This window comes from Musca domestica, unplaced genomic scaffold (genome assembly GCF_030504385.1).
Source record: "Musca domestica strain aabys unplaced genomic scaffold, Musca_domestica.polishedcontigs.V.1.1 20, whole genome shotgun sequence".
Taxonomy (NCBI): domain Eukaryota; kingdom Metazoa; phylum Arthropoda; class Insecta; order Diptera; family Muscidae; genus Musca; species Musca domestica.
Window position 1 is genome coordinate 6,219,052 of NW_026712250.1, and position 24,472 is coordinate 6,243,523.

General features: G+C 35.5%; 1 protein-coding gene and 1 long non-coding RNA gene across 3 annotated transcripts in view; both read right to left on the minus strand.

Annotated features, from left to right (window-relative positions):
* Nucleotides 1-15,641, minus strand: part of LOC101895214 (fasciculation and elongation protein zeta-2) — a 72,704-nt gene extending 57,063 nt beyond the window's left edge. The window contains exon 1 of one of the 2 annotated variants that reach the window (XM_059122370.1): nt 14,346-15,641. In XM_059122370.1, coding sequence (XP_058978353.1) covers nt 14,346-14,842 — 497 coding nt within the window. In that variant the 5' untranslated portion in view covers nt 14,843-15,641. The remainder of the gene's footprint in view (nt 1-14,345) is intronic. The other variant, XM_005186664.4, reaches the window with a different exon arrangement.
* A 4,308-nt stretch (nt 15,642-19,949) lies between these two features.
* LOC131802312 (uncharacterized) lies at nt 19,950-21,066 on the minus strand. The gene is made up of 2 exons (XR_009342146.1): nt 20,563-21,066; nt 19,950-20,374 (listed from the first exon to the last, which is right to left on the minus strand). It is a non-coding gene; the product is annotated as an uncharacterized LOC131802312 (long non-coding RNA).
* Between the last annotated feature and the right edge of the window lie 3,406 nt (nt 21,067-24,472).

Consider the following 24,472-nt stretch of genomic DNA (forward strand, 5'->3'; position numbering starts at 1 on the left):
ACTTGAGATTTGAAGTTCGCTCGTTGTTGTTGTTCACCACATCACCTCGTTACGCCTAAGAAATAATTTATTTTACGTCGAGTTTTTTTTTTTTTTTTTTTTTTTTGTTTACAGTTGAGGGAGCAATTTTCTTGTCATGTTGATTGAAATATGTCTAGCCAGCATAAAACAGAGGTATAGAGAGAAGGGAATGAGGAAAAAAATTATGCAGCCTCATGCTGCGCCTGAATTATTGAAATTGAGATAAATTGAAATTTAACTTCATTTTTTGTGGTGTTTAATTGAATAAAATGTTAATAATGAACAACAGTAACCATAACTCGCCATAAAATTCAAATATTGCTCAAACGCCTACATGGAATTGATTCAGGGTACCCCACAAACACCAGACAAGATTCCGGTTGACCTTGAAAAGAAGTCATGGTTTTTACAAATAAAAAAAAACGTGAAAATATATTAAAGACCTTTACAACTATGGCCCATTCAAGGGGATTTGCATTGAAAGGTGTTTGGGGAAGCTGTCTTAAAACGTCTTCAATTAAGAGCAGGAATTTTGAGAGGTCAGGGGAAAAAAGTCTACCCAGCAAACATTTTTTTCCGACATTCTTTCGAATTCGAAAAAAAAACTCTGCACAAGTTTCCGACTCTAATGACGAATTCGGAAATAACTCGGAAAAAATTGTGTGAGATTACGCAAGATTCTGAAAGATTTTTCGGAAAAAATTCTGAAAGAACTTAAGAGTTTCGGGGCGAATTCGTATAGAATTCGCCAAAGAAAAAAGGAAAATTCGGAGAGTTATAGGATGTTTGATACGAAACTCGGAAAATTTTCAGATGTTTTATACGAAATTCGAAAAAAAATCTTCGAAATCTTTGAATATATTCAAAGGCCAACACATACAAAGAAGAATTCTTGGGAGATTTACTGAAGTTCTACGCAAGTTTTAAAAAAGTTGATTTTTTTTTTAATTATATTTGATGTAAAGATACATGAGCGTGAATTTAAAAAAGTATATTTTATGCTAGGATACCCAAGGAGGATTTTTTAAATTTTATACAAGGATATAAAAGCGTGGGGTTTTAAAAACATTTTATGCAAGGATATATATGCCAGGATTTTTTATGCAAGGTTATATAAGCGTGATTTTTTTTAAATATTTTATGCCAGGATTTTTTATATTCTATGCAAGGATATATAAGGGTGGATTTTTAAAAAATATTTTATGCCAGGTCTCATAAGCCAGGAGTTTTTATACAAGGTTATATAAGCGTGATTTTTTAAATATTTTATACCAGAATATATAAGCCAGGATTTTTATATTCTATACAAGGATATATAAGCGTGCATTTTTTTTAAAAAAATTATGCAAGGACACATGAGCATGAATTTATCCCCCTCCCCTTAAGGTGTGTTTCATATTTTTCTTGGAATGTCTTCTTTGATTAGAAAGTCTCTTCAGAGATTTTTACAAAAGTCCCTTTGAAAATAGAAGCCGTCCCCAAAGGTCTTCCATACACTTGTTGAATACTTTCACACTTTAGCTTCAGAATTTACCAGTAAATAAAAGATCTACTCAGAGGGTCTGCAAAAAAAAAAAATGCCTAAAGACAGCAGTAGTCCATTTACGATCAATCCTACCACGAGACATTATTTCAATAAAAGACGTGTTATAATGGCCTAACTTTACGTGTAGCCTCTTAAGAGGTCTTGAATTGGTTTCTATCTATGGACGATTTTTCTATCTACGAAAGACCCCCATACGTTATTTTGAGAGGCCTTTTGTAAAGAAGAAGAAGAGCTCTTAAGAGGGCCTACAGAAGACATCCTGCAAGAACTTCTCTCTGCAGAAAACCTCTTATGATTCCTTTTTGGGGTTCTATAGACAGCAGGAATCTTGAGAGGTCTTTTATCCACTTTTTGAAAAATCTTCTTTTCCCCTATCGCCTATCAATGGAAGGTCTATTGAAGGGGTCTTCGCCCCAAAAAGTCTTATCTCTCTCTCTCTCTCTTTGACAAGGTGTTATTTTTATGGAAGACTATTTTTTTAGAAGGCCTTCTAGAATAGAGTTTTATCTAAGAAGGTTTTCCTCTTTAGAGGTTATCTGTTAAGAGAAGATCCAAGGAAAATATCTTAAAAAATCTGCTTTGATGGGGCTTTAAGAGGACTTTTATGCACTTTTTTATATAAGACTTTCAAGCTTTTCCTGAAGGATTCTTTTGTAAATGGAAGGTCTATAGAAGGGGTCTTCAGAAGACCCGGAAAACGTCTGCACTATCTTTTTTTGACAAGGTTTTATTTTTGTGGAGGTATATTTTTCAGGAGGCCTTCTTCTTCTCCTCTTAAGAGAATTCCCAGCAAATTCTTGCAATCAAATTTTCTTTACGAAAGACTGAAGAAGGCCCCTGGAAATGTCCTTCCTCCATTCAATTCTGAAGTCTTCTAATTGTGGAATATTTTTTCTCTTCAAAAGTCCTCTTCTAATAGATCCTTTGAGATGGGGTTTAGAAGACCCCGAAATTGTCTTTTCTCCACGTAGAACCTGTTCGAATGCCTTTTTTAGATCTTAGATGCTAGGTAGATGTTAGCCAATTCAAAGTCTTCAAAGGGCTTCAATAAACATCAGGCACCCTGAGAGGTCTCCTGACAAAAGAAGACCTTGAATCGGCTAACATCTACAGAATGCCTCAAGTGAGGTGTAGGAAAACCTCAACAAAGAATTTGTTCCCACAGCAAACGCCTGACAACAATTTCCCTCCGCGGAAGAGAGAGTTTCAGAGAGTTTCTATATGCAGGGAATCCCTTCAAAGGGACCTTTCCGTTTCAGTCTACGGAAGACACATGTGCTTCTAACCACAGGACGCCTCATGAAAAATCTTCAACCAAGTCCCCCAGAGATGTCTCCTATCAATGAAGAAGAATAGGAATGAATATTTGCCCATTCTGAGAGCTATTCTGAGAGCTATTCTTTTAATAAAAATTCACTTCGGAGCGATTCTGTCAAAAATCGTGACAAAGGTCTTCTGTCTAAAGACCTCTTTGGACTTCCATCTAAAGGATTTTTTGAAAGGGTTAATATCCACCGAAGGCCTATGTCTGAAGGACATCAAGAGAGAATTTAGACCCACAGAAGACCACTGTAAACGTCTTTTCTGCGAATAAGATATTTTAAGAGATATATATTCTTTTAATAAAATTCACATCAGAGAGATTCTATCACAAATATGTCTACTGAACCTTTTTGGACTTCTATCTGAAGATTTTTTGGCAGAGTTAATATCCACCGAAGTACCTCAGGAAAGAATTTGGCCCACAGAAGACCAATGTGTGGGAAAAAGAAATTTTGAGGGTTCCTCTTCAGAATCCTTTATCTAAAGTAAGCTCCTTTTTAGATCATATACCCCTAAAGAAAAGCAGGAATGATCTTCTCCCCACAGTAGCCATTTGAAAACACATTCGGTATCCAAAAGACCTCTTGAGCTGTCTTCACTGTTTGGAGACCTTCTGGAGAGATTTTCTATGTTTTAAAGTCTTCATTACAGCTTTTCTTCCTAAAAGTAGGTCTCATCAAGTTCCTCCCCTCAAAATGGAAGATCTTTTCTGGAATAGAAATAATTTTCGATCATTTTAAAATCAATTATTTTTTCCAATATCGCCTTCCAAATATTGAAAATTTTCCATAGATTCTCACTGAAAAAAAAATTCCAATTAGAAAACAATTTTTCTCCATTTTTGGCGATGATAAAAGGCTGCTGATTTTTCTTTTCGGCTGCCATAAACGTACCCATTATTCATTGCCGGATTTTTAAGATTATTTTTTGTTTTTTTGCACAACACCACCCAAAAAAAGAACACATGTTAACGATAACGACACGATGATGATGATGATGATGGCAATGACGAAAAAGGCCAAATGAAATGATGAACACAACTGATTGGATTTATGTCATAGAAACAGCTATGGAGGGGAGCCGAACAGACAATCATTAACACCTCGAATTAAAATTTTCCAATTTTTTCATTATTTATTTATTGTTTTTTTTTCGACTATAAATAATTTCGAAATTTCCCATAAAAATAGTCGAACGAAAATGTTTGACACCAAAGGCAAAGAAATAAATCTGCTGGATGTTTAAAGTATTTGCATGATTGGCGTTTCGTGGATTGTTTTTTTTTTTTCTTTGCACGAAAATTTTGCCGATACATTGTAGAGAGAGTGTGTGTGTGAGTGTGAGTTGGTGTATTTGCTTGTGCATCCAATTTGGAAAAAATAATGAAGTGTAATAAAATAAAAAACAAGAATTATATAAAAATTTATGCTTGTAAATAAAAATACATGCCATGTTTTTTTTTTCCAACAATAATAATTTGCACGCGATTTTCAAGAGAATTTTTTTGGAATTAATTTTGGCAGTTGGTAACAGCAGGGTTGGGAATTTATTAAAAAAATTATTCAAAAACAAGTAAAACAGCTGTAACTACGGCCTTCACCATTCGGAACAAATTTGGCAATTTTCAAGAAAATGGGGCTATACGAAGACGTGGACCTGCACAGAAAATTTTCTGTCATAGGCTACCGTATCCATTAATACCAAATACCAAATTTGAAACAATTCGGGTGAATTATGTCGCCAAAATCATTAAAATACCGAATACCGAGAGGTACGGTTATATGGAGGCTATACGAAGGCGTGGACCTGCACAGACAATTTTCTGTCTCAGGCAGTAATATTCATTACGAACTTCAAATACCAAATTTGAAACATTTCCGGTAAATAATGTCGTTAAAATCATCAAAATACCGAATATCGGGAGGTATCGTTACACAGGGTCTATACCAAAACGTGGACCTGCACAGACAATTTTCTGTCACAGGCTGTAGTATCCATTACGAACTTCAAATACCAAATTTGAAACAATTCGGGTAAATAATGTCGCTAAAATCATCAAAACACCGAAAAGGTACCCTTATATGGGGGCTATACGAAGACGTGGAGCTGCACAGAAAATTTTCTGTCGTAGGCTGTAGTATCCTTTACGAACTTCAAATACCAAATTTGAAAGAATTCCGGCGAATAATGCCGCTAAAATTATCAAAATACCGAAAATCGGGAGGTGCCGTTATATGGGGGCTATACGAAGCGGTGGAGTTGCACGGACAATTTTCTCTCATAGACTGTAGTATCCATTACGAACTTCAAACATCAAATTTGAATGTCACTCGGTGAATAATGCCGCTCAAATCACCAAAATACCGAAAATCGGGAGGAGCGGTTATATGGCGGCTATACGAAGACGTGGACCTGCAAGGATAATTTTCTGTCATTGGCTGTAGTATCCATTACGAACTTCCAATACAAAATTTGAAACAATTCGGGTGAATAATGTCGCTAAAATCATCAAAATACCGAATATCGGGAGGTGCGGTTATATGGAGGCTATACGAAAGTGTAGACCTGCACAGATAATTTTCTGTCATAGGCTGTAGTATCCATTACGAACTTCAAATACCAAATTTGAAATAATTCCGTTGAATAATATAATAATATAATATCGAGAGTTACTGATACATGGGGGCTATACGAAGACGTCGACCTGCACAGACAATTTTCTGTCGTAGGCTGTAGTATCCATTACGAACTTCAAATACAAATTTGAAACAATTCCGGTGAATAATGCAGCTTAAATCAACAAAAGACCGAAAATAGGGAGGTACCATTATTTGGGGGCTATACGAAGGCGTGGACCTGCACAGACAATTTTCTGTCATAGGCTGTAGTATCCATTACGAAATTCAAATATCAAATTTGAAACAAATCCGTTGAATAACGTCGCTAAAATCATCAAAAGATCGAAAATAGGGAGGTACCATTATATGGGGGCTATACCAAAACATGGACCTACATGGCCCATTTTCAATACCAAAAGTCCTTCAGACGTTATATACATTTGAGTAAAAGTGTATCAATCCACTTCATTTTGTTCGGAAGCTAGAGTGATTTCCACAGACGGACATACGGCCGGACGGACATCGCTAAATCGACATAGAATTTTATGCTGATCAAGAATATATATAAAATGTATATTTCGAGGTGTTACAAACGAAATGACAAGCTTAATATACCCTCCATACTATGGTGGAGGGTATAATAATTAAATTCGGCAATGTTTTGAAAAAAATTTGAAGATTTTATCTAATGAATATTTAGCAAAGGAAACCCAATTTTGGCTATATTTTTTTTTTTTTTTTTTTTTTTTTTGGCTATTTTTCGTCCTTTATTTTTTTTATTTTTTTTTATTTTTTTTTTTTTTTTGGAAAAAATCCAAATCCCTCCTTTTTTTGGTTAATTTAAAATAAAAAGAAAATATTTTTCTAAGAAAACTTGTTATCCGAGTAGTAAATTTTATTCAACTACGTTTTTTTCAAAAATCCTAAAATAATTGTTTACATTTTGTCGGGCGGTCCCCATCAACGCCATTCAAAACGAGACCTGTTCTAGTTGTTGTAGCTATTGAACCTTTTTCAATAGTTTGCTTGTTCGCCGAACAAAAACAACAACCCTTAATATAGGCCAAAGTTATATTGGAATTGTTTAATGGGTTTTTGTTCTCCATGCTTCACCAAACATCCTTACCCCATTCTTCTTCTCTCCCCCAACCACTTAAAGCTTAGTTCAAAGCTACCGGCATACGTCGGCCAACAAAAGACTGTCTATAATCCATTCAAACGGAGAGGGGGAGGTTGGGAAATTGTCTTCTCTTGGCGCTAAAAAACCCACCCTCTGGTTTCCATGGGTTTTGGGGGGTGGTGGTTGAGACAGCATGTTGGATTTTCAGGTCTATTGCAATGTAGCTTTGTATTCGCCCTCAAACGATTTTTTTTTTTCTAAAAACAAAACTACTACCGGTTTTCATTTTTCTTTTACATTTTCTTTTATTGATGAAAACCCCCCAAACAAAAATTGTGGCAAGAGCGGGAAGGGAAATGACGAAATCCAACAATGGCATGGTGTTATTTATGGGCGTCATAAAGGATTTCATTACTCTAGAGAGAGGGCCCTCACTACCCGGCTCCCCTCCATCAACTAAAAACCATGCCATGTTGTCATGGCTACCAGTTGAATATTTACCAGGTTTGGGTTGACGGGTGGAATTTTGAAATCCATACTTTGGGGTACTACTGTACTTTGGCTCATGACAGACGAAGGGTTTTTGTTGTTATTGGCAATTACTACTATAGCCTTTATTATGTCAGTTTGATCAATATTTCTAGAATTACATAAAAGCTAGGGGGACAGGATGGAGGATAGAAACTATTATAAAGAAAATTAAAAATATAAACAGTTTAACAGCATCATATGGGGGAGAGCTTGGGGGATGTGAAGGCGGGAGAAAATTCAAAACACATACCGGACATGTTTCTCATAATTGAGATGCCTTATAAGCCTTACAAAGAAGGAGAGAGAAAGTTTTATGAAAAAGGGGGAAAATGAAAATAGATTTGTTCTTATTTTCAAACTTGGATGAAATGCTGAATCTTATGTAGGAATCGGATGTAATTTCACGTTTTATGGGCTTCATGGATATTACAAAATTTTGACCCATTGTGGGGGAGGAGTGGACCAATATATTCCATCTTCACAGAAGGTTTTGTTTTGGTAGAAATATTGAGATGTTAGAAATTTGAAGAGAATCAGATGCTCATTTCGCTTTTACGACTTCGTGGCTATTCCAAATTCTGACCCTTTGTGGGGGAGGTAACGGAAGGAGTGGTCCAATATATCCCATCTTCAAAAATTTTTGTATTGGTGAAATTTGAAGAGAGTTGGATGATTATTTCGCTTTCTTTGAGCGTTTTGCTTTTCAAAATCTTGAACTTATGTGGGGGAGGTACCAGAAGGAATGGTCCGACCTCTACCATCTTTATAACAGATCTTGTGTTGATGGATATACTGAGGTGTGCCAGGTCTGAATGGAATCGGATGTTAATTTCACGTTTTATGAGCTTAATGGAAATTCCAAAATTTTGACCCATTGTGGGGGAGGTACCAGAAGGAGTGGACCGATATATCCCATCTTGACAGCAGATCTTGTGTATGCAGAAGTAATGGGGTGTGCGAAATTTAAAGGGAACCGGATGCTTATTTCGGATTTTATGACAGTTTTAATTATTCGAAATATTGACCCTTTGTGGAGGAGGTACCAGAAGAAATGGTCCGATCTCTACCATCTATAAAACAGATCTTGTGCTTACGAAAATATTGAGATGTGCCAGGTCTGAATGGAATCGGATGTTAATTTCGCGTTTTATGAGCTTCATGGATACTCCAAAATTTTGACAAATTGTGGGGGAGGAACCAGAAGGAATGGACCGATATTTTCTATTTTCACACTAGATCTTGGGCTGATAAAAATATTGCGTTGTGTGTAATTTGATGACAACTGGATGTTTAATTCGGATTTTATGATCGTTTTGGTTATTCAAAACTTTGAATCTTTTGTGGGAGAGGTGCCAGAAGGAATGGTCCGATCTCTACCATCTTTATAACAGATCTTGTGCTTACGAAAATATTGAGATGTGCCAAATCTGAATGGAATCGCGAGTTAATTTCGTGTTTTATGAGCTTCATGGATATTCCAAAATTTTGACCCTTTGTGGGAGAGGTACCAGAAGGAGGTACCAGAAGGATAAGTAAAGGGTCCGATCTCCAACATCTTTATAATATACCTTGTGCTGATGGAAATATTGAGATGTGCCAGGTCTGAATGGAATAAAATGTTAATTTCACGTTTTATAAGCTTCATGTATATTCCAAAATATTGACCCATTGTGGGGGAGGTACCAGAAGGAGTAGACCGATATATTCCATCCTAACACCAAACATTGGGCTAATAAAAATATAGTGATATGTGTAATTTGAAGACAATCGGACTCTTATATCATATTTTAAAAAAGTTATAATTATTCAAAATTTTGTCCCTTTGTGGGGGAGGTACCAGAAGGAGTGAACCGATATTATCCATTTTCGCACCTGACATAGCACTGATAAAAATACTGAGATTTGCAAAGTAAGAGCAAAATCGAATGATCCTTTCTCATTCTGTGCAGTAAAATATTTTCTTTGAAATTTTCGACCTTTTTGTGTGGGAGGTACCTGAAGGAGTGGACCGATATTGCCCATCTCCGAACTCGTTCTAAGTTTGATAATAATATTACGATGTACCAAGTTTGGGCCATATGGGATACACTCTTCAAGAGTTATCGTGCACACCAGCCAGACAGACGGAGGGACGAACATTGCTAATTCGACCCCAAAACTTCTGAAACGGATTTGGTCCAAAGACACCTAGGGTCTAACTAAGATCGTCATTTCGATGAAACACGTTTCGGCCATTATTTCGAATTCAAAAATTTTAGATTTATTTTTGATATTCAGCTAAAAAAATCGGACTAAAAAAATCATCGGCCCTTGTGAGCCATACTCCACACCAAATATGGTTGACGAGCCGCTTAAACTACGGCGAATCTCGTTGAATAATGATGAGTGTGGCCGGCTTTTCTTTTCACCGCAAATTTCAGATCACTAAGCTAGTCTCGAAAGGTACTTAAAAAAATAACAATTCAAACATATTTTTTGATTCCGCAGGAAAATGTCCAATTTAGCTAAGTTAAGTAAAATTCAGTGGAACAAAAAAATCGAAAAATAACGCTAAAGATCCATATTTTAGGAATAAATAGATATTTAGTTAACAAAATTTCAATTCATTATTTCATAAAACTCAAATAAGGAGAAATCAAAAAAAAAAATCAAATAAAAAAAATCATATTTTTTAAAATTTAAGCCAAAAATTGGCAAAAAAAATGTTAATTTTTTGTTTCATAAAAAGGAGGGGGGTTCAATTATTTCAAAATTTCCCAATCAACTTTATTTATTAACAATTCCGACACATGAAACAATGTCTGCTGATTCCATATAAGGTCTTTTACATATCAATGCGCAATGAAACCTTTTGCGGACATCCTGCTTATGTCGGAGAATAAATTTCGTGTTCAGCTTTAAACTACAACATGGAAGATACCCAAAGGAACAATGTATGGGGGAAGCAACAATAACCCAAAATTTCTTACTTCAATTAAAGCGATGATGTCAGGCATGACAAGTGGAATTAAAATTAAAAAAAATTAACATTTCCCGAAAAAAAAAATGTCTGAAGAATCAAATATCTTTTTCAAATATCTTTCAAAAAAGAGGGGCTTCAGGAACGAAAGAAACCAACCTAATAATAATAACCCACAATAATGACAGTAGGCCGGCATTCAAATTGTCACAGAAAGTTCAGTTCATGGCATTGTTGAAAAGGGCTTCACAATGGGAGGGAACATGACGAGCTGTCAAGAACATGAACATAAGTAGGAAGTTAAATGTGTACCTCCTCCCTCCCTCCATGTAAGTTGGAAAGATGTGGAAAGAACACGCATGGATCAGCACTAGACTATAATTTAATAAAAGGCAATTACTGGGCCTTTGCCCCATTCCCTTCCCATTTTTTTTTTGTATTGTAGGCCAGTGGAAAAAATTCTGGTCGTACCACACACCGATGATGATGATTCTGATGACGACGATGTCACACAAAATAATAATTATAATTTAAATAGTTAAACAATTTATTTATTGCAAAATAGTCCGGAGAGCCAAACGGCGGACCCACACTCAGACATTGCAAACGGCACAGACAGCCACTCACACAGCCAGCAATTCTCGTGAAAATGAGGAAACCGAGGGAACAAAATTATTGTAATCCACAGCAAAATTTTCAAAAAAAAAAATGTAAACAAGCTGAGAGCAATATTCAGTTGTAGGTATGTAATGATGTCATATCAGTTTTTTTTTACAGAGATTAAACATACTCTCTTGATGGGTGGAGGAGGTCATAAAAAATGTGTTTGTAGTTTGTATTTTTTCTATATAAATTAAAGACAAGGACAATTTGTAGTCCAGGGGTCAGCTTAGCAAGCAATTAGTAATTTTATTGAGAATGTGAATCATGGGAGGAGGAGAAATTGTTGATGGAAAAATATTGAGATGTGCCAAATGTGAATGGAATCGGATGTTAATTTCGTGTTTTATGAGCTTTATAGATATTCAAAATTTTGACCCTTTGTGGGGGAGGTACCAGGAGGTGTGGAGAGATATATCCCATCTTCACACAAGACCTTGGGCTAAAAAAAAATATTGTGATGTGTTTAATTTGAAGAGAACCGGATAATTAGTTCAGATTTTATGATCGTTTTTGATATTCAAAACTTTGACCCTTTGTGGGGGAGGTACCAGAAGGAGTGGTCCGATATCTCCCATCTTCATACCAGACCTTGGGCTAATAAAAATATTGTGATGTGTTTAATTTGAAGAGAACCGGATAATTATTTCGGATTTTATGATCGTTTTTGATATTCAAAACTTTGACCTTTTGTGAGGAAGGTACCAGAAGGAATGATCCAATCTCTACCATTTTTATAACAGGTCTTGTTTTGATAGAAATATTGAGATTTGCCTAGTCCGAATAGAATCGAATGTTAATTTCGTGTTTTATGAGCTTCATAAATATTCAAAATCCTGACTCTTTGTGGGGGAGGTACCAGAAGGAGTGGACCGATATAGTCCATCTTCACACTAGACCTTGGTTCAATAAAAATGTTTTGATTTGTGTAATTTGAAGACAATCGGATACTTGCATCAAATTTTATAAAAATAATAATTATTCAAAATTTTGACCCTTTGTAGGGGAGATATTTGATGGAGTGGACCGATTTTGTCCATTTTCGCATCTGATCTAGCACTGAAGAAAATATTAGGATTTGCAAAGTTGGAGCAAAATCGGACAATCCTTCCCCTTTCTGTGCAGTAAATTATTTTCATTGAAAATTTCGACATTTTGTGAGGGAGGTACCAGAAGGAGTGGACCGATATATTCCATCTTCACACCAGACCTTGGTTCCATATAAATATGTGATGTGAATAAATTGAAGACAATCGGACCCTTACATCGTATTTTATAAGAGCTATAATTATTCGAAATTTTTACCCTTTGAAGGGGAGATACTTGATGGAGTGGACCGATATTTTCCATTTTCTCACATGACCTAGCACTGATGCAAATATAAGGATTTGCAAAGTTGGAGCGAAATCGGATTATCCTTTCTCTTTCTGTGCAGTAAATTATTTTCTTTGAAAAATTTAACATTTTGTGTCGGAGGTACCAGAAGGAGTGGACCGATATTACCCATCTCCGAACTCAATCTAAGTTTGATAATCATATTACGATGTAGCAAGTTGGGATCGAAACGGAGAGTTATTGTGCGCACCAGCCAGCCAGACAGACATTCGGACGGTCGGACATCGCTAGATCGACTCCAAATGTCCTGAAACGGCTTAGGTCCAAAAAGACCTAGGGTCTATAACCGTTATTTTGATGAGGCACGTTTAGGTCGCATCAAATGACATATACCCTCTCTAGCCATATGGCTGAGGGTATAATTACACAACATTTTTGAGAAAAATGTTGCTGATTTGTTAAAAAATAGTTGAATATAAATGTTTTACTCAAACCTATTTTGTTCACTTCAATGCAGTTTCAAATTATAAATTTTGAAAAATTTCTGTTATCTAAACCTTCCCCAGTTGATGGAAAAAATTGAAGTGTGCTCAGATTTGTTTTCAAAATCTCTAGTTTGGTCTTTTTCAAAAAATAGGCTCTCGATTCGCACAAGCTAATATATTCAACAAAATTCCCAGCTGAATTAAAAACTGTTAGCCGGAATTCATTCCAGGCCATCATTCCGTAATTGTCAAATAATTCTCTAAATACTTGAAGGGTAATAAGGATTTTTCACAGAAGGAAAGCAAGAAAAGAGACTGTTTTTCGATTTAAGTGTTTGTTTTCTCTTTCGAGACGAGCTTAATGATCTGAAATTTGCAGTGAAAAGGAAAGCCAGATAGACACTATCACACACTCACCACTATGCGACGCGTTTCGCCGTTGGTTAAGCGGCTCATCAGGCATATTTGATGTGGATGATGGCTTACAAGGGCCGTTCTCTGGAAAGTAGTATATATTTCGAACTTATTGCAAATTAGCATATGCGAATTATACACTAGAAACTCTCCAGGTTCGACTCAAGTTCTATTGGCAGATCTTTTTCACAGCAACGTTTTTGTTTTTGTAGTGATGAATTTTTTGCCCACAACAACTACATTGCTTCCAATGCATACACTTGTTTTAGTGCTGCTTTAGGAAGACGGGTTAATGGCTCTGAACGTAGAGACGGCAACTTCTAGTTGGCTGCACACAGAGGTCCGCGGTTCAAATCCTTTCCTTTATCCAATTTTCCGGGGAGAGAAATAATCAAGATCCTACAAATTGTCTTAACCCCAGCTGAATACCTTGTCCTGCGGAAAAATTATTTAAAACCAAAAAAAAATCCTGGCTAAGCAAATTCATTCGGGACCAACGTCCATAATCAGCAATTAGTTTTCTGAACATTTGATTAGTAAAAAGCATTTACAGAAAGTACGAAGGCAGAACTCGGTTTCTTTTACTCAATTTTTTTAGCATGGGGGGAAGGAATCCTTAAAATTAAATCAAAAATCGATAAAACTCACTTCATCACAAATTAGACATGTCTGCATTGTCCAAATCCCAGCTGAATACCTTTGACCACCTCCTATACTCCACAGTGATTTTATTATCCCTAAGAAAAACTTATTTTGAACCAAAAAGCCATAAAAAATACAAACTGTGTTGCTCTTGCTGTTAGCCCCAAGTTATTCCGGACAATCATCCCATAATTATCAATTAATTTTCAAAACACTTAATTGGTAATGAGAAGTTTTCAGAAAACACAAAAACAGGGCAGGGTTTTCCTTTACCCAATTTGCCGGGGAGAAGAGAGAGAGAGTCATAATTGACCCCCCAACACATACAAATGAATATTGGATTATCTTCTCTTGGATAGTTTACGTTTCCACGGGACATTATGTGAAAATCCTGCAATGAAACGCATGCGCCAAAAATAAACATGGCTCTCATTTGGAATTGTTATCCTTTAAAAAATCTACGGAGCCGAGGGGAGGACTGACTCTCTATAAAAAGAAAATAAAGTCAAGTGCGTTAAATAATACCCGAACAATGAGGTTGGCGGGGATGGTGATGATGGCAAACCCAAACAGGTCTAGTTTCAACAACAGCCCACAACCAAGTGGAGATAAATTTACCTATGTGTTATAAAACAATTACAACAAATTACCCTTACAACAAATTAATATATTAAATTTTTGTTTTACTTACTGGCATTCATTCATGATCTCATCCTGACTGCGTACTTGTACGGGCGCCAGCGCCTCCACATTTTCCTCGAAATTGCCAAAACATTTGGTGATTTTCTCATCGAATGTATTGACCAAATCTTCGAGGCTACCGCCGAATGCCTCACTGAAATTGTCGGTGGCATCCACCAGACTCTTGGAATCCATGGCCGCATCCAATGCTGTGGTCATTTCATTGCTTAGCATGGTATTGCAATTGGGACTTATTGTACCATTGCCAACGGCGGCCGTTGGATAGCCTCCATTTTTGCTGACATGTGCATCCCTAACGGCCTCCTCCAACAAACGGATTTTATTCTCCTGGGCAATCATTGGATCCTTGAGATTCAAATTCAATGAGTCATTGATGGTGTTCTGATTGGAAATGAAATCGCAACCGGCCCAATCATCGGTTTCATCCATTTTTGCCAGAGGAGCCTCGAATTTAAGCTCGGCCATTTTTGAACCGAGTTCACGCATGGCCCACTGTATTCACCAGGAAATAAACAAAATGTGGTCGGATGGGGGAGCAAACTCTGTCACAAAAATTTCGACGATGATATCAGACTCTGGGTATCCACTGGCTGGCTGACTCAATTATTCCACTTTACGTTATGGACTGACAGACAGGCAGGCAGGCAGGCTAGTTTGAGACTGACACAAAAAAAAAAACAACACCACACAATTTTTTTGTTTTCACAAAAACAACCCCCTTTTGCTTGAATTTACCACTGCCAATGCTGCTTCTTCTTTTTGATTTTATTTTTTTTTTCTTTTCAAATTTAGAGGGTGTTTTTCGTTTTGTGTATATTTTGTTTGAATTTTTGCACTTGTTTTATTATTGCTGTTGTTGTTGTTGCTTTTTTCAATTTGATAACAACACCTTTAAACTGATTTCCATACACTTGAATTCCACTGATAATTCATTTGAATTTGTTTATTTTTGTTTTTTTCCTCTATGATTTTGCTTCATTTGTTGTTATTTCATCGAATTTTTTCAATTATTTTGTGTGGGGGAGTAAGAGAGGTGGTTCTTCTCTTTGGCCTTTTTGAACAAAAACAAACAAATCAAACTTTGCAACAGCAATTTTTACATTAAGCAAACACGCACGCACACACTTCGTTTGTTTGTTAATATTAAATCGTACGAAATGGTTTTTATTTGTGTATATATTTATTGGTTTTTACATATATTTTAAATTATTTATATTTTTTTGTTTTGCTTTTCACACGCGCTAACCGTTGTTTCTTCCACCATGAGAAATTTGAGAATGAGCATTTTGTCTTCGTGAGAATTTTTGAATATCTTTTTTTTGGAGATTGAAAGAGAAAGAGAGAATTGGCGAATGAGGGATATGTAAATCGACTTGCGCCTATGGTGAAAATCGAAAAGTCGATTATTTGTTATCGATTTTGTGGTCATTGCGTTGCTTTACATTAAGTGGATTATTTCAAGGGTTCTCTTGTGTCTTTGGTGTTCATTTAAAAGGAGAAACAATAGAGGAGAAAAGTAAACATTTACGAAAATGTCTTTGACAATGGACAACGTACAATAAATTGTACTTATATAGTTTACAATTATTTTTTCTGATATTTCATATTATACTGCTTCGACCGTTTTTTATTACTGTTGAAGATTCAATCAGTTGATTTCTTACGTGTGGTATATTCTCACATTGGCTTTTATTAATATTACTCTATATTACAGAGATGTTGAACGAAGCATTCTCATTCTCTCTCACTCACTCACGCACGCATTCTTGTAAGAGGTACCGTTATTGTTTGGGCATAGGTGCTAATGTACGGGTAAGGTTGAATCAAGGAAATTCAGCAGCAAATATAGATGGAACGTGAAATTCAAGGTCGAAAGTGGCATAAGGACGGAATCACAATGCAATCAGGGCAAAACTAATGAGAAGTTGTCAATTTATTTTACCTTTTTTCTCTGTTCCAGAATTGCAAGAATGTTGAATTTTTTTTCTACGATTTGAACCGATAGTTCAATTTATATATACAAATTAAAAAAAAAGAAAATTTGATAACCGAAGGACGAGGATATCTAAATTTCTTCTAAACTTTTTTATTACAACTGTCCCAAAAGTGTCTGAGAGGAGAGAATTGCCACATTCTTCCTAGGTGTAATATATTTCACAAAAATTCTCAAGCATCCTGCTCCTAAAAAATAAAAAATAAAGAAAAACACTTTCTGGCTTTTCAGTTATTTGAAACATTGAAATACAACACGTCTTGTTCAGCAAAAATTGGTAACTGTGTTTTATTTTCATGCAGAATTGTAAATGTAATAATTTTTTTTTTAAATAAAAAATCCTGTAAAAATCCATCCATGTTTGCATGGATGCATTGTAAAGTCTTCAAAATTATTTATTTGACAACGTTTCATTGCCAACATTTATATTTATAAATCCATTTTATACACAGAAATCAGAGATGGGAACCTATTTTTTATTCAGTGAAATTTTACAAGGTAATTTACAGAAAATGCCGAGATTGATAGTCTTATTTGAAATGACTTTACCTTTTTAATTTTACCATGAATTCAACAATTTTTTAACCGTTTTTTTTCTTTCTTTAAAAATATTCTAAAAAATCTATTTTTTTGTAATTAATTCATAGATGCCAATATTATTTTCTTCCATACATATTTTTTAAATTTCCCACACTTTTTTCTTTAAAAGGCATGAAAATCTATTGAGTGGTAAATTTCTGCCATTTGCCATACGTTGTATTTTAAGGATGACCTAAATTCCATTCTCTTTCGTTGCTCTCTGTCATTTATAACGGTCAACTGTGTTTGAAAGACACATGTAAACACTGGACGACGTAGCCTACGTAACGTAAACTTACGGATGATGTTGGTCAAGCCGCATTCGCAAAGGTAGACAAAAAATTGATTAAATTATGGAAATAAATATGGAAAACATATGCAAACCGATTTCATTGGTATCAGAACACGTTTTCGAGGAAAATAATCATGAATAATAATGATAATAGTAATGATAATAATAATAATAATAATAATAATAATAATAAAAATAATAATTATAATAATAATAAAAATAATAATAACAATAATAATAAAAATAAATATAATAAAAAATAATAATAATAGAAATAATAATAATAATAATAATAATAATAATAATAATAATAATAATAATAATAATAATAATAATAATAATAATAATAATAATAATAATAATAATAATAATAATAATAATATAATAATAACAATAATAATAATAATAATAATAATAATATTAATAAGGTATTATAACATTGAACAAAAATTCAATAAATTAATAAAAAATCAAATAAAAAATATTTTTTAATAAAAAACTAAATTAAAAAAAGAATAAAAAAAATAAAAACTTAAATTATTAAATTATTAATTGAAGCATTTTCACAAAAATAAAATAAAACATTATAACATTTAACAAAAAAAATTAATAAAAAAAACATATAATTATTATAACAAATAAAATTTAAAAAATATATGAAATAAAAAAAATAATAAAATAATAAATAATTTGAAGATTTGCTTTCTGTGCCAAAATCAGCGACCTGCTGTAATAACAAAAGTCTTCCTCCATTCATATCCAAATAAAGTGTTTTGTTATTTCTTTATTTGTTTTAGTTTTAACACTTCTTTAATTCATTCATCTTTTGAAAAATAAAAAAAACACACTCTCATTTCCGTACAAACCCAACTACATATTTCGTGGTTTTGCATTCATTCAATAAGCTGGTCTCTTTCGAGTTGGAATTTCTTGGAGTCTTATCTACAAATTTCACAAACTAAATACGTACTTTAGTCTTAATTCATATCAACCATTTCATAATAAATAATATACACACACATACAGAAGTTCTTGGATTTATCGTAACGTTTATGCCAGTTTCAACATTAGACATTTGTGCGCCCACAAGGGAAACAGTGAAAGTGAAAGTTGTAGACAACGAAGTGTTAAACACCCTATGTTATCATTTTCTTGAAAATCCCTAATTTTTTTTAGAATTCTTTGATAATCCATTGCGGAATCAAGATGGTAAAGTCATGCGAACATATTGCCAAAATATATACCGGGTGAGATGAAACAACTGCAACCAACTTCAGAGTGCTGTCATTTCTAAGCCACTCGGATGACAGCTGTTAAAATTATTCCAGTGACAGCTCACTATATTGTTTACAAGCGAACAAAAGCATTTTGGTGAGAATTTATTTTATCCGCGATGGAATTCAAGCGCGATAGTGTGATTTCTTTAAATTTGGCTAGAAAACCACAAGTGGCTATCGTTAGAGGACTCCAGCATTTAAACGTGAAAAAATATTTTGTGTCTCGAACCATCACTCGTTACGTGAAGGTGATACTGGTAGCGTAGCCTGACGTCAAGGAAGTGGACGGAAGCAAAACAGCAACATCAGCAGAAATGGTTCGAAAAGTAAAGAAGCGACTTGTTCCAAACCCGTGTCGCAGTGGCCGAAAAATGGCTCGAAAGCTGAAGATATCGCAATATTCCATTCGGCAAATATTGAAAAATCAGCTCGGGGTAAAGTCATCGAAATTCCAAAAAGTTCAAGAACTTACACCGAAACAGAAAGAAAATAGACTCAAAAGAGCTAAAGAATTGCTTCGCTTGGTCGAAAGTCGTGAACTGCCGAATTTGCTTTTCTCCGATGAGAAAACATTCGTTGTCCAGCAAAAATGATCGTGTTTACTTGCCAAAGAGGTCAGCTGAAAATGTGCACCTTCGGTTGCCCACCAGAACTAAAGCGCCGGCCATGATGCCGCCATAACAGCCGATGGTAGCTCTTCGCTTGTTTTTATCGACCGTGGCATCAGAATTAATGCCGAATATTACCGCGAAAATATTCTGGAGGGCGTATTTAAGCCTTGGGCACGTAAACATTTTGGCGGCAGACCTTAGACATTCCAACAGGACTCATCTACGCGCCACCCAAGAATGGTTACAAAATGATTTTTCTCGCTTCATTTCCAGCGCACAATGGCCACCAAAATCTCAGGATACCAATCCGCTGGACTATTGTGTCTGGAGTATTTTTTTGGAAAGCAAGGTTGGCACAAAAAAATACCAAAATGTCGATCACCTCAAGCAAGCGCTTCGCCGGGAAGGGGCCAAAATACCGCAGAACAACATTCGGGCTAAGTGTGACGGTTTCATTGGCCGTTTGAAGGTCATAATTCGTGCCAAAGGTGACCAATTCGAACAAATCTTAACTTATTGTAAAATTTGATGCTATTTCCGACAGTTTTTGCTTTCATTCAATGAAATTTTTTAAAAAAAAATGTAAAAATTATGGCGTTTGCAGTTTCTTATCTCACCCTTTGGCTTAAGTCATCGGCTGGCTTTTTCAGAAAAGAACAAATGAGCGAAGGCCAAAATCGAACTAAGTCAACCTAAAGCACCATTCCTCAAAGACCTAAAATGGTAAAGACTAGACAAAATGCATTTTGAGCATATGGTTTGTGTCTACAATATATAGGGTAACAGCTCATGGCAGTGACATGTTAATATAAAAACCACAATTACAGAAACGAATAACAAATAAAAATTTGTTGCAGGCCGTTCACATTCGGCGCAAAAAGGCAACAAATATATGGGGCCGGGTTTTTTGGCAAAACCTGTCCACAACCACCGCAGAAATTATCCCAATTCTGTTGGTAGTGCATCCCATAATTGGTCCTCAAATGGATTTGCTCAGTTTTCTTGGGTTTTTAGTGAGGATGGTGAGGATGCTTCGAGATTTCAATTTGCTTGTAATTTCTGCGGGGTGTGTAGTCTGGGTGGCGATGGGATCAAAATGCCGGAAATGGTTTGATAGGGTTCGCTACGTACGAAATTAGGCTCGAACAGGGTTGAGTTAAAGAGTATTATAAAGGTAGTGAATGACAGGGTGACTCAGGCTAAGAAGTGACTAGGCAGCCCTATGATTGCTGAGTAGGTGGGAACCTACTACTACTCCGGGGTGAGCTGAAATGAGAATTCACAATAGAATAAAAAATGGCTATTGACAGTTGAAAAGAAAAAGGAATGAAAATTGAAAATGGCTCAGGAAAATGGTGTTTCGTGGAAAATGAGCGTCTGGCGGGATTCACTGAGAAGAGGGGTATAAAAGGCTGCGAGCATAAGAAAAGCCAAAGTTAAGAATAAGACGTTACCGGTGAAACTTAGCTAGAGAGCAGTGAAGAAGTGGAAAAATTTAATTTGTGTGTTGCGTTTTTTTTATTGTGTAAGTAGTTTGTAACAGTGGTTTGTTGAGTAATGTGTTGTTATATGTGATGTGTGTTGCTCCAACAGGAATATTCCGGTGGTGTATCAAGCTTTTTTGGAAGCACCGAAAATTGTCCGGTTTTGGTCAGCACAACGGCGGGAAATTGCCTTTTCTTTTTGGTAACGCAAGGTAGTGGCAAGTTGTCCACAGGAGAAAAAAGCCAAAAAAAGTTACATTGAGGGTGTGGAGATTTGAATTGTAAACTGGCCAGCTGCAACTTTGAGCTTTTTGCTGTGCCTGTTATTGATCCCGCCCAGAACGCCGGCATTGTAAAAGGACCAGTCAACAAGTCCAGCTTCATTTCAGGGTTTGCCTGGCGTTCAAAATCTGTTTCCTCCGGAAAGAAGCGTAAACTGGAAGAAGAGATAAGAAGAATTAATCAATAACGTTATAAATCACTGCTCAGGTAAAAGGTGTCTTACCGTTGTGTTGTCCTTGATAGATATATTTATATATATATGTGACGTCCATAAAATTTGCTGTCTCCTTTTTTGGAACTAAAAGAAAAGAAAAAAAGAGTTAATAATCATAAATTTCGAGAAAAAAAATATAATATTCAGTATAAAGATTTAGTAATAAGATAGGTTATAGTTCTTAGGATTTAAGTAATAATCAGTTTGTAAGGGAAAAATACCGCGTTTATTTTCAAAGGCTAGGAGGTGTTACAGTAAAATTATCTTGAGTCCTTGTGATTCGATCTGATAGTTTAGGCCGTGGAATTTTAGCGGCAATTAGGCCGGTTAAGAGAGCTCTTTTAGGTGGCTAGTAATTTCGTATAGACGCGTGAATATTGCGCGGGAAAAGCAAGGCAAAGGATAATATATTGGTTTCTACCGAGTAATTAAAGCCATAGATTTAAGAAAGCCCGGTATTATTCTTAATTTGTTTTTTTTTTATACCATACAGTTTGTCAATTTTAGTGTAAGAAAAAAAATAGTAGAGAAAAAAATTAAGAAAATATTTAAAGCTAACTTATTTTTTTTTAATAAAATTAAAAATGATTCTTTTGTAAACAGTAGATACTAATATGTGTTGCTAAATTTGTATAACTTGAGGGGGGAAGGTGGTATGAAGTAAGTGTGTGATTCAAAGCGTGTGGTTCAAGGGGATTCAGAGAAACGCAAGAAATGGAAATACTGGATCCAGGTAGGGTGGGCGAGTGTGGGATCGATCCACCGAGATCCCTGTATGATGACTCCTATTTTGTATATCGTAGAGTAGAGCAATTGTAGTAAAGTCCCCTTTCAATGTTAGTGTGTTGGATTCGATTGGCGGGTTGAGATCCCTAGCCCTGGGAGTCTCTGTGACAGTCGGATGGCCTAATCGTATGCCGAGCAAATGCACACATAACAGAGATGGCGCCCAATATTCTAAAAAAAGCTTTATTGTACCTGATACCACTGTAAAAAAATGGCGACTCAAACATGGCCGTGTTAAACTGTGATATTAGGTTAGTAACTCTGTGCAGTAACATCGACGCACACAGCCATAGAATGCTAGTAGATTTTAAATAGACAAAAGAAAATGTTTTTGACAAATAATATTCTGTGATATTAGTATGCATCCGAACTTTAGAGAGATGGGTTACGAAGTGCGATATTACTATATCAAATATATTATGGGAACGTTTTCTCCACTGTTCTAAGTAGGGTGTAATCAATAGCTTGTAATTCCGAGCTGGAATAAAACAATTTGTATTGAGAATCCTACTGTTAAAATTTGTTTTTGTGAAATAACCCAAATAAATTATAGACAGGAATAAGTACATCGAGTAGCAGCAATAGCGATTTTGATCTGAGAGATGCAAAAATCTTAGTATTGCATATAAAAACCCTGAGCTTTCATTTATGAAATGTAATAGATATGTCAGGGGTCCGAAGTTAACAAAGCACTATAATTTATTAGAAGAATAAGAATGTCTAAGGGAAGAGTCATACACCTCATAAAGGGCACTAAAATTATTAAAAAAAAATAATAATAATAATAAAAAAATAAATAAATAAAAAAAAACCACACACACACTGCTTCTGAAAATTACACTTCCCCCGTAGATCTATGTTGTAATTGTCAAATTTGAAAATTTGTATGTGTAATTGTAATCGAATGTATTTATAAAAAGTATTTGTTTTGCCGATGTTTCATATTTGAAAAAAAGGTTAACTGAATTTAAAACTTACTTACAAGAAAAGGTTTCTTCCGAGATTCAATTGATAACAAATGAGAAGATAAATTTTGGGTATAGGTCATGATCTACAATACCCGCAATAGTAAAAGAAATAAGAGAGGCAGACCCGAAAATTTTGACCTAAACCGATCGACTTATTTTCCAGAGCAGAGCAAGCAAAGACGAATAGGGTCGGACGAAATGGCGAATGAGGATAGGAATATGAGTGCTTTGCAATTTATCGATCTAGCAGACACGATAATGCGAAGAGATCAGAACACCAATCATGTGCCAACAGTGAGTGATAATTTGAATAATAATGGTCCAACTACTTCCGACTTACATGGACTAGTACAAGATGAAGCAGCGTCTGTCCAGAAGTCATTGGAAGATAAAGTTAAAAAAATGGTCGAAACAGAAATATCTGATGTGAAGAAAATGATAGATTCTTTATCAAAAGGCATGAGAGAACTATCCGACACTGTGCGTAAACAATTAATTGTACCCCCAACGGCTACGGTAGCCTCTAATTCTATTACAAATAGTAATGCTAATCCGACGTCAAACAATAATAATGACGCAGTAAATAGGAATATGCCACCAATTATCCAATTTCCGAGTGCTAGTCAAACTCCATTATCAGATCAATTTACTGGCCCGATAACGAATACGTTTAGAGTGGAACCACTAGGAATACGAGTTGATAAACTTGGTTTAAATTTCAGTGGTGACCCGAAAGGCTTAAGAGTTATGGATTTTATTAAGCGGTTAGAGATCATGCAGGCTCAATATAATATTCCATGGTCTGAAGTGTTGAGGGATTTCGCCTTTCTGGTTTCTGGTCAAGCCAGAGAATGGTATTGGCTGCATAGACAAAGTAATGTTTACACCGATTGGGTGGGTCTTAAAGAAGCGCTGATAAGCCAGTATCAAACCCCACAATCCAAATTCGACATACTCAGGGATTTGTTAGAAAGGAAACAAAGGCCAAATGAAAGCATCAATAGTTATTTTCACGAGATGGGAATTTTGCGATCTAGATTACTTCAACCTATTTACGAGTACGAAATGATTAAGATCCTAAGGGGAAATATACGTGAAGATATAAAACGACATGTATATCAGATGACCATTTCGTCGGTTGAACAGCTACGAATAGAATGTATTGAAGCTGAGAGAAATTTCCCTAGGCGCGAAAATAGAGCTGTAACGTTCCCCCAGCGACCTATCCGCCAAGTAAATGAAATATATGATGAAATTTATGAAAAGCATGTAGAAGTACCGGAGGAGAATATTGGTGAAGAGCTGTCAGCTATCCGGATACAAAGCCACATTAGAGTTCCAATTATCTGCTGGAACTGTCGAGAAAAGGGGCATGTTTTTATGGACTGTCCAGTAGAAGTCCGGAAATTGTTCTGCTATAGGTGTGGGAAGCCGGACACAGTAACCCCAAAGTGTCCTGTCTGTCAACAGGGAAACTCCCGAAGGGGTGTGGAAGTAACAGGGGAAACACACCCGTCAGAGAACCCTGTGAATCGGAAGAATTAGCACCCAAAAACGTCCGAATTTTAATAAAAAACAACGATAATATATTTAGAGATAAGAGTAGTGTAGAATCGAAAAATTTTTCTGC